The following is a 9,865-nucleotide window of genomic DNA, read 5'->3' as shown; positions in this document are numbered from 1 at the left end:
GGAGCCAGCGCTGCCAGGAAGGGCCGGGATGCAGGATTGGTCCACGCCTGCTCGCACCGTCAGCAGCCATGGGAGAGAGACTGGCGGCCGGGCTTTGAAAAGTGCTGAGGATCCACCACCTCCCTTGGGAAACAAGGGGAGCGCCCGTCCTGGATTCCCACGGCCCAAAGTCCACACCACCAAGTGTCCGTAATTATTTAGCTTAAGGATAATCTACATCTTTCAGATACAGCCAGCCATCATCTCCGAGGTAATCTCAGGTCACGGAGTCAGAAGGAAGAGTAATCAGCCATTCTGAGTGTGGAAGACACAAAGAAACAAGCAGTGAGAATCAGATGGTCGTAGCAGGTTCGTTATAAGAAGGGTGTTTTGCCACTCATCTTTTCCCTGGCAGCCAAACCAGCTGGAGCAGCTCCAGTCCCTGGTGCCTCATCCTTGCCCCTGCTCTGCAGTTTGCCATCTCTTCAACTGGGCTAATGCAATTCGTCGCGGTGCCAGGCTGGAAACAGGACCAGTGCAGCGATGCAAGGTTAAAAAAATCACCGTGCTCTGCGCAGATGGTCATTATTCGGCCCAAGGAGGCAGCCTCGCTGACTCGACTAATTCATAAAGCTGCTCTCGCTATAACCACATTGCTGTCGCTGTGGTTCCTCACCAGCCCCAGCCCACCTCCCGGCTCCACGCCTCCCCATTTGGGGATGTTTGTCGCCAAGCTGGGTCACCCTGGTGATGTGTTTTACAGATCCTTGCTCAGCATAACCAAGGGGCAGGGAGCAGACTCCCAGGGTAGACCCAGACCCGAGGATGAGAGTGGGGAAGGCTTTGCAGGTGGAGAAAATATCCACAGAACAACTTCTGTGACTTGCTGCAGCCGGCAGGATGGGTTCATCACTCAGTGAAGTTCAGCCAAGTCTTACAGTGGCAGCGGAGAAGCCACCGGAGCCCCACTTCCACCATGTCTCCTGGACACAAGGGCTGGAGAGCTGGACCACACCGACAGCCACAATTATCCCCAGAGCTCCTCCTGCACTGACTCTGGCAGGAAAAGCCCATTGGGTGCATGGCTGGACCATCACAGCTGTATCCCTCATGGCTTTCTCTTCCTACAGCTCCAGAAGTGGATGCTATGTGCACCGTATGCTTGTGCCTCCCAGAAACTAGCAGCTTTGCTCTGAAACCAGCTGCTCTGAAAGTAGCAGCTGTGCCAACACAGACCCCACACAGGGTGCATCCTCCAGGCTTGACACTGTCCTCCCAGGAGACGCTCCTGGAGGCGGTGACAGCTCTGCAGAGCCACGTCCCTGAGCCAGAAGGACCTTCCTGCCTTTAGTGCTGCCCTACCCGGGCATGGCTCAGGGGGCCTTGAAAAACAAGAGGTGCCATCCCAAAGCCCAAAATTTGTCTGATTTCCCACAGCTCCAAGAAGTTGCAACTTTCCTCCACCAGTTTGGCCAGTCCAGCCCCTCCTTTCCAGATGTGGCCATCCCTCTGCCCCATCGTAAGCCCTCTGTTCTGGGAGGGACTCAGGGACGGCATTAACAGCAGCGTTAACATGTTGAAGGGAGAGCCGTTCCCAGCTCCCACACTGGCGCGGCAGCCGCAGAGGCTGCTGAGGAGCTGCTCTCTGCTCGGACAGTGTCCTTTTCTGCAGCTCCAGCGCACAGCTGGCACATGGCACATCTCTGCCTGGCACCGAGGCGGCGCCGGCCCTTCGCTCCCATCGCGAAGCCCACATATCCTCAGCTGGGCTCCAGCCGCAGCGAGATGAGCTGCCTCTTGCCAAGTTGGAGCAGTTTTGAGGGCTTTGCAAATCAGACTCCTGTTTGGAGCAGAAATCAGCCATGCAGAGGCTGATATTTCCAGCTTAATTTGTCTGTTCACAGCACACAGACACTGTTCTGTTTCCTTAAATAGCCCTAGTATCAAATGACTTGTAAGCAACAAGCAAAGCTAATGGATCACTTCTCTCTTCCAAAAAGCGACTGATTTTCCCAGCTCCTGCCTCCGGCTGCACCAGCATCCCTGGGGACGTCTGCCCAACAAACCAGCTGTGGTGCAGACTGGTCACAGCAGCCCCAGCTGCAGCTCGCCGTTGTCTGCCTTCTGCCCACAGCCCGGCCCTGTGTGCAGCCACCCACCCTGCTCCGAGCTTGCACACCCACCAAGCATCCTCGCCTGTCCGCTCGGGAGCTGCAGCCTCACGCAGGGCTGCTCCCCCTTCCCCACGCTGTTCCTTCTTGCACTTCAGGATCAGGCTTGCTTTAAAATTGCAGTCTGGGCAGTTTATACCTTGCTGGGATGGGAAATGGTGCTATGAACTTAATTAAGTGCCTGGTGGTTGCTCTCATGCTCCTTTTCTCCCTCCCGGCCCCATACCCCACCAGCGGGATTTCCATGAGCTTTGGCAAGCCAAGACAAAACCCCCTTGTCACAACCTTGGAGGGCCCACGCTGGCTCTCCACTGCACCCAAGGAGCACCCTCTTGGCTACTGAGGCACAGAAAAGCCTTAGAAAGGTTTGTGTTGTCTTCTAGAGTATTTTTCACCTGTCCAGTAGCCAGGCTCCTTCCATAACATGGGGAGCAGACACTCTCCAGGGCTTTGCTCTGAGCCACAGGGCTTGTAAGTCTAGCAGAGAGCCAAAATCCCGCACCCTGCCATGAACATAGAGTCCGGGGTGGGGAGGGCAAACAGCAATATCACCCGAAAATCCAAACGGTCCCAGAGCACGTGTTGTGATGGAGAGCCGCCAAGATCCCCCCTTTTAGGATCTATTTGAGATGCTCAGATTTGAACATGTCCCTGCACAGCTTCGCCCCGGAGGATCCCCCCGGCCCGTGGCTGGATTGCACCCAGCTGAGAGCAGAGCCATGCCAAGCCCCCGGCAGCAGCCCCATCGCATGCATTCCCCCCCCCGCCGAGCCGCCTGGGACGCCCTGCCCGGGCACTGTGTCGTGCCAGCAAGACGCAGCGCAGGAAAACAAGAGACATGGCAGAGTCTTGGCACCTCATTGAATTAGCTGCCCTGGGCTATTTGCATTTCTAGAGGTTTGGTTGGTAACTAGGTTCTCAGGCTTTGTATGTTGTTGCTATTTTAGTACGTCTGAAACGTGCAGGAAAAGGAATCCGGAGGCTCTGTCTCCTGTGGAGATGTTTGCGCTGACCCAGTTTGGGACGCTGCAGAGCAAAAGCCACGTCGCTCTGCCTCCGGATCCGGGCAGCAGCGCAGCCGCCTGCCCCTGCTTTTGCCCGCATGTGAGTCGCCTGCCTTTGAGCCAGACCGGACCACGCACCAAGGCTGTATCCACAGGTCGACGTGGGGCAGGAGCTGCTCCACCACCACGCACCAGCTAAGGGGAGGTATCGGGGTGGTTTTATCCCTGAGATCCCCATCTGCCTCACTTAAAGCTCTTTACGCACTCAGCACAGTGTGTTTCTCTTCTCCCAGAGCAGTGGGTCACCCATCAACAGTCCAACCCCCAACCCCTGGGGGACGAGATGACTCCAGCAGAGATTGCCACTGTCCCAGACAGCTCCTTGGTGGCAGCCCCAGCCCCGAAGCCAGGCAGATGGGAGATGTTAACTACATCCATGCAGGGCAGGCATGCCCGACAGTGCTTCAAACCCACTCCATGCACACATTTCTCTTGCCAGCACTGCTGAGACAATGCTCTCGGGCCAGGCTGAAGCTCTTCAGTGTGGGAAAAGAGCTGGTGCTGCCTTGCTAGGTATGAAAAAAAGCACTCATCAAATGACCTTTCTGTGCTCTGAGGCCATCTGTGGGGTTCAGATCAAATGCTTGAGCCCATTTGAGTGCACAGAAGGAGCACATCTTCGCACCACTGCTCCCATGACCTCAGCCTTTTAAATCGGGACCCAGAGATCACGGCCTGAACCTCTCCCTCTGCATTCAGTCCCGCTTTAGAGCCGAGCTCTCGGAGAAGGCCGTACACCGGGTTGCGCGGCCTCAGCTGTCCAAATACAGATGCTGGGAGGCGTCAGAAGCAGCCTGCTCGCTGGGGTCTGCCTCGACTTGGGTCAGCAGATACAAATGCAATAGCTGCTTCCCCTAGCAGGGCAGGAAGGTGCAGACGCAGCAGTGCCTGAATACAAACTCGCTCCTCACCTGGCAACAAAACAGCCTCCGGAGCAGCTCGCCTGGCAGGAGCATCACTGGAGCAAAGCCCCCGCCGCAGGCAGAGCTGCCCGATGCTCTGAGCGGGGTTTTTGAGCTCCCCCATGGGTTCTTACCTTGTTCTCTGTAGGAGCTGATGCCGGATGTTGCTGCTTGGTGATGTTCTCAGCCAGACACCAGCAGATCCTCTTCTTCTGCTCCTGGGAGTAAGCCTCCAAACTTAATAAGCACTCCGACTTCTGACGTAAAGGAAACACAGGCAGAGAGAAGGTCATTAGCTGTGTGTCGCAGGCCCTGGCTTTGTTTGCAAACTACTTGCTTCCAACACACTGTATCAGATGAATGGAAGTATAACGGGAGAGCTCGCACCAGTGTCCTGCGCTCTGGGCACAAGAAAGCAAAATAGATGGGAAATCAGCTCCACAGTGAAATCTCCTCCAGAGAGTGAAAGGCTGCCGCGGTGCAGAGCAGCAGACTTTTGCTTTAGTAAGTGGGAGCAAAGTGGTAAGGCATGGGCAGAGCACCAGCAGTTCTGCACCCTGTGCCACTACAGTGGAAATGTGTCTATTAAGCTAATTTAGAGGGTGGAAACTGCTCTTTGCTGTATGCAAACATTAACGAGGCGCCGTAGCATGAACTGATGAAAAAAAGCCCCTTTGGGCTGCGTGGGGCTGGGAGGAAGGCAGACCTCAGGAGAAGCTCCAGACCAGCCTTGTCCGTTCTGCTCCTTATTTAGAGCACACATCAGGGGTTGTTTTGAGGATGATGCTCCAGCTCTGGTCATGCACTGTCTGTAAGCAGCATGCAGTGAGGAAGGAATTGAGAGAAACGATGGGAATTCATCCCAGCTGAGCCCCACCTTGAGCCTCAGAGCCTGCCCACCTCCCCTCGTGCCCCTTCCCTGCACACACCCTTTTTGATATGGACCTGTTCCTCTTTGACATGTTTTCTTTGGGCCAAATCCCATTCGTTTAAGAAACCTTCTGACCAAGTTCTCTCGGCAAGTGACTCCCAGCCCTTAAACCGCTCATCTCTTGTGCTAAAAATAAAGCATTAGTAACATTTACTGCCCACTGGGATTTTGCAGGTCTCGCTTTAAAAAGCGTCCAGAAATGCTCACGGCTGGATCATCTCCTTCTGTGGCCAGATACGAAAAGAAGAAAAAAGAAAAAAAAAAGGCAGAACTGCAAAAAAAAGTCTTCCACTAAAGGGCATGAAAAAGACCCTTCATCTCCCCCTAGGATTTCCTTCCAGAAGGGCAGGTCTCTGCTAGCCTGTTTTTCCCAGAAAGGTCAGAGAGAACTAGGGAACTTGCAGCTTCGTGACTCCAGAGACACAACACAACCAAAAGAGGAAATGCTTTTTAGTCACACCATTTAAGACACTGTTTTCATTGGATGCTAATTCATTCACGTTTAATCCAAAATCCCTATTAAAGCGGTAAATAAACCAACCTCCCACGTCACCACCAGAAAAAGAGATCTCTAGTTCAGTCCTTCATCCCTCCAAGGAGACTTCCAGGAAAGAGAAGATTTGATCTTTCTTATGTTTGGACATCACCACATCTATTCCTACAGCAAAAACAAGCTTTTTGAAATGCACACTCAGGCTTACCGAGCACTATCAAAATGGAATAGAGGTTTGTGATTCAGGGACACAAGATGGCGGGGCTCCCCTTCGCCCCCCAGATCCTGAGTTGCAGTGATGCTCTGAGCACCCCCCGGAGCATCACAGTACTCCTTCCCATCCCAGATGTCTCAGTCTCTCCCAGTCCCATGCCGGCAGATCACCAGGCTGTGCCATTGTGATATCCACTCGTCCCTAGGAAAGTATCTAATCGTTCCTGCTTTCAGAGGAGAGGACAGGTACCAATCTGCTGGGCTGGAAATCTGGGCTGGCATTGCCCTGCCCTGCCCTTGGGGCCAGAAGTGAAGGACGGCAAGGGCTCAGCGGAGCCTAAAAGACATCAGCGCAGCTGCAAGGAGTCCAGTGCCCACATTCATGCTGTAACTACCGCACACCCCCATCCCTACCGAGCTTCTGCAATTCCCCCAGCATGAGGCTTAAAGCAATTCCAAGGACATCTCATATCCCCTTGCTTGTGACGGATGCACAGCTCACCTACCCCTGCTCTGCAGTCCCTTGCTGATTCAATTACAGTCCCCATCTCTTTGATTGAATTTAGCATAAAGCGATGCTCAGCCCGCACTGGCTGTTGAGAGCAAAGTGCCCCTCTCCCTCCCGCTCAGCCTCAGCAAGGCGACGAGACTCCCCGGCCCCAGCAGCCTGGGAATATTAAAGCCAGGAGAGGAGATTGCCCTCTGGTCCAAAAGGCAGAGGAGAAAGTCAACCCCCCCGATGTGTGTCCTGGGTATTGTGGGCAAGGCTGAGGGCAGACATGAACAGCCAAAATTGCATTTATCCAATCTGTACGTATTTTACTATAATTTCTGCGCTACAGCAGTGAGATCTCAGCACTTTATTCCTTCACAGTGATATTTAACCTCTCCAACACACATCTCCCAAGAGAATAGCTCTGTTTCTCCCTCTTCCATCAAGCTGCTCCCCGCAAATAATGTGCAACTGTGTTGGGGAAAGAGCCAGCCCAACCCACAGGAGCTGAGCACCCCCGGCTGCCTCTAAAGCACAGGATCCTGCTTGCAAAGTCCTTTGGGATCCAGCCAGACGGAGGGCAGACATGTGAAGGACTGACTGCTGTATGAGATAAAGCTCTACCAGTGGCACAGGTCCCCTAGAGCCCAGCCCCTGCCAGGGGACCGAGCTGCCCAGCTCAGCACTCCTGCGCACTGGGGAGGCGGGAGCAGGGAGGTCGGCTAACGCCAGGGCTGCGCCGTGCCCTCTGCACGCTGCCTCGCTCAGGGCTCACTCTGGGAACCGGCCTCCCCGCTATTGTTTTCATTAAGGGAGGCTGCTGCTTTGCCTGCCAATATTTACAAAGAGAAAACAGGGTTTAATCTCACAGCGCTGGGAAAGGAGGATGCAGATGGCGTGAAGGGGGCGTTTGCGACCAGATAAAGCGAGCGACTGAAGTGGCTGCCAGTTGCTTTCTGACTGCCTTCACCCCAGCATTTTGAAAAACATGTTATTGCAGGTGTTGCGTGCCGGCTGGCGCGGGAGCCTCTGGTGAGCCCACGGCTCCAGGGCAGCGCTGGACCCCATGCCAGCACCGGACCCCACGCCAGGGCTGCCCGTGGGAGAGCAGGAGGAAAACACAGGGCATGTATTGCAGAGGAGGACCCAGACTAGCCAACGCAAGCCCCAAAGGGGCCCTGTTACAGCAGGAAAAGGTCCCTTTTGCTCCACAGGAAAAGCTCACCCCTGCAGATGCTCCCCCAGGCTGAGCCCCAGCCCCATGGCACCCAGGAGCATGGTGAGATGACAGGCAAGGGGTCTGGCCAGGCAGAGTTCCTGGTTACCCCAGCAGACACCAACCTACGAGGGGCTGCTGGCTCTGTAGCCCATCAATCAGTCAAGGACCTCCCGGAGAATGGCACCACATCACAGGAAGGGCCCCCAGACCCTACACACCAATACCCCATGCTGCAGACACGCCCCTCTCTGCAGGACCCAGCATCTGGCACACAAGTGTGGCTCTACATGACACTGCAAAGCTAAGATATAATAATAACAACGAGCCAGACTCAGACTGACACCTCCGAAGCCCTGTACTCAGTGACAGACCCTATACCCCAATACCCCATGCTGCAGACACGCCCCTCTCTGCAGGACCCAGCATCTGGCACACAAGTGTGGCTCTACATGACACTGCAAAGCTAAGATATAATAATAACAACGAGCCAGACTCAGACTGACACCTCCGAAGCCCTGTACTCAGTGACCAGCCTAGCCTGGGGCTGTTCCCATCTCACTGCCACCTCCCCCAACTCGTGCTAGCAGACTTGCTCCCAGGGGGTGGTCAGGTCCTTGGGTGGATGTTCCCCTCGCAGATCAGGGGGAGGCACTTCTGCTCCTTTCCCCAGGCTCCTCTCCTCTGCAGGATTTATGGCAAAGTGGTTCAGGGACGGGGCTCACAGCCCAGCTCAGCTCTGCCCGGCCCCTGGCCTCAAACGTTCAGAGCGTTGGTCCATAGCCAAACCCAGCAGAGATCCCAGAGGGGAAGTACCTCGGAAACGGGCTCCAGACTACAATAGCTTTTAAATTGCAGAGCAAACCTTCCACCGGCGAAACAGCCAGCCCTGGGAATATCCTGTGCACAAAACATGGGTAACTGCTGGCTGGTTATTTCATGACCCACGGAGCTAGGTCTGATGAGAAAGTTCAGTTTGCTCCCGTGCTAAGCTGTGCTGGGGGGGCCGTGGGGGACCACGTCTCTTCCTGTGGTTTTTGGACTGCTGGGCACACTGGTGGTGCCCAAAAAACAAAACACTGGCAGTAACAGCAGGGGCCCTATTGAAAGCTGGGATGACCAAAAGGTGACAGGATCTCATGGGTGCTCGAGCAGATGATGTGCATGTGCCGTTTGTGGGGCACAGCAATCTCTGCAGAGAAGTATGGCTCGTTGCTGTGTGGCTTGTTTTCGGGCTAGGGAGGCTCTATAGATGAAGGTGAAGGATAGATGTGCCCATCCTTCCTTGTGACACCAAGGCCTGGCTCTTAGGAAATGGGTTTTTATCGTCCTACAGACACCCATGGATCAGGAGGGGTACCAAGATAGCAAAGTGGACCTTCTACTTCATGGTGCAGAGCCACCAGTGGCTCCAGCTCACCCCAGGCCGGTCAGACCCTGTTGCACTTAGATGATGCTACTGAGGAGAGAGAAGATGGAGGAGCGATGCCACAGGAGCACTGCATCATGGCACAGCTTGGAGGATGCTAAGCCTCCAGGAGGAAAAGCCAGCCTGAAGAACCTTTTCCACCCACTTTGGAGCAGCCAACGAGGACACAGGGCTCAGCCTGTTTTCTCAGGCCAGCAGGTTGTCCTTAAGTGGCTCATCAGATAACAGCCTTCACAGGAATCCCCAGCCCTGAGACTAGCCAGGCGCGGAGCCCCCCCATGCAAACAGCACCCTGGCAAACAGAGAGGCAGGTCCACCGCCTTCCCATTCTGCAAACGCCCTTTCCTCTCAGGCAGGAGGGCTCAGAGCTGAGCAGCCCCAGCGACAGTAACACTGAGCTAACCCACCCTCTGCAAACACAGCCCCAGAGCTACCCGTCCCTCTTCCCCTAGCACAGCCCCAAAGAGAACAAGCTCCAGCCTGTGCAGCCAGCCCCAGGGAACAGCAGTTCCCCTCCAAAATTACCCACTGTTGCCTGGGCCTTTTTAAAATCTCTCCAGTACTGTAACCACATCATATCAGCTCTTCGCCAACATTTGGGAAATGTGACCACAGAGTTAAAGCTGGGGAAAAAAATTAAGAACAACTGCTCCAAAAAGCACATTTTGTGGGTCATCTCAAAACTCAGATTCAGGTTGAACTGTGTAAAGATTCACAAAGCCAGGGAAGCAGAGAGCCCCTGTTTATCTGTTTCTCCAACTGGGACACAAGCATTCCCTGCTCTGCACGAAGACACCAGAACTGGGAGCTGTCACTGCCCAGGAGCTGCCCTGGGGTACACCCCATGCCAACCCAGGATTTCTGCCACTAGTGTCACTCCACATCATCTAACCCAGGTAAATGGGCACTGGCAGAGGAGACAGAGCCCAGGGATCCGTCTGCACAGAGGAGCAGCCTGGCCACCAGCTCCACGG

General features: G+C 54.8%; 1 protein-coding gene across 2 annotated transcripts in view; it reads right to left on the bottom strand.

Annotated features, from left to right (window-relative positions):
- RGS3 (regulator of G-protein signaling 3) overlaps nucleotides 1–9,865 on the bottom strand; it is a 64,963-nt gene that overhangs the window by 21,962 nt on the left and 33,136 nt on the right. For both annotated transcript variants that reach the window (XM_009326371.1, XM_009326372.1), the window contains one exon: nucleotides 4,251–4,373. In XM_009326371.1, the coding sequence (XP_009324646.1) occupies nucleotides 4,251–4,373 (123 nt within the window). The remainder of the gene's footprint in view (nucleotides 1–4,250; nucleotides 4,374–9,865) is intronic.

The sequence above is a fragment of the Pygoscelis adeliae genome, unplaced genomic scaffold (genome assembly GCF_000699105.1).
Source record: "Pygoscelis adeliae isolate BGI_AS28 unplaced genomic scaffold, ASM69910v1 Scaffold436, whole genome shotgun sequence".
Lineage (NCBI taxonomy): Eukaryota > Metazoa > Chordata > Aves > Sphenisciformes > Spheniscidae > Pygoscelis > Pygoscelis adeliae.
Note: the sequence above shows the minus strand (reverse complement) of the source record. Positions and strands in the feature narration are given on the sequence as shown.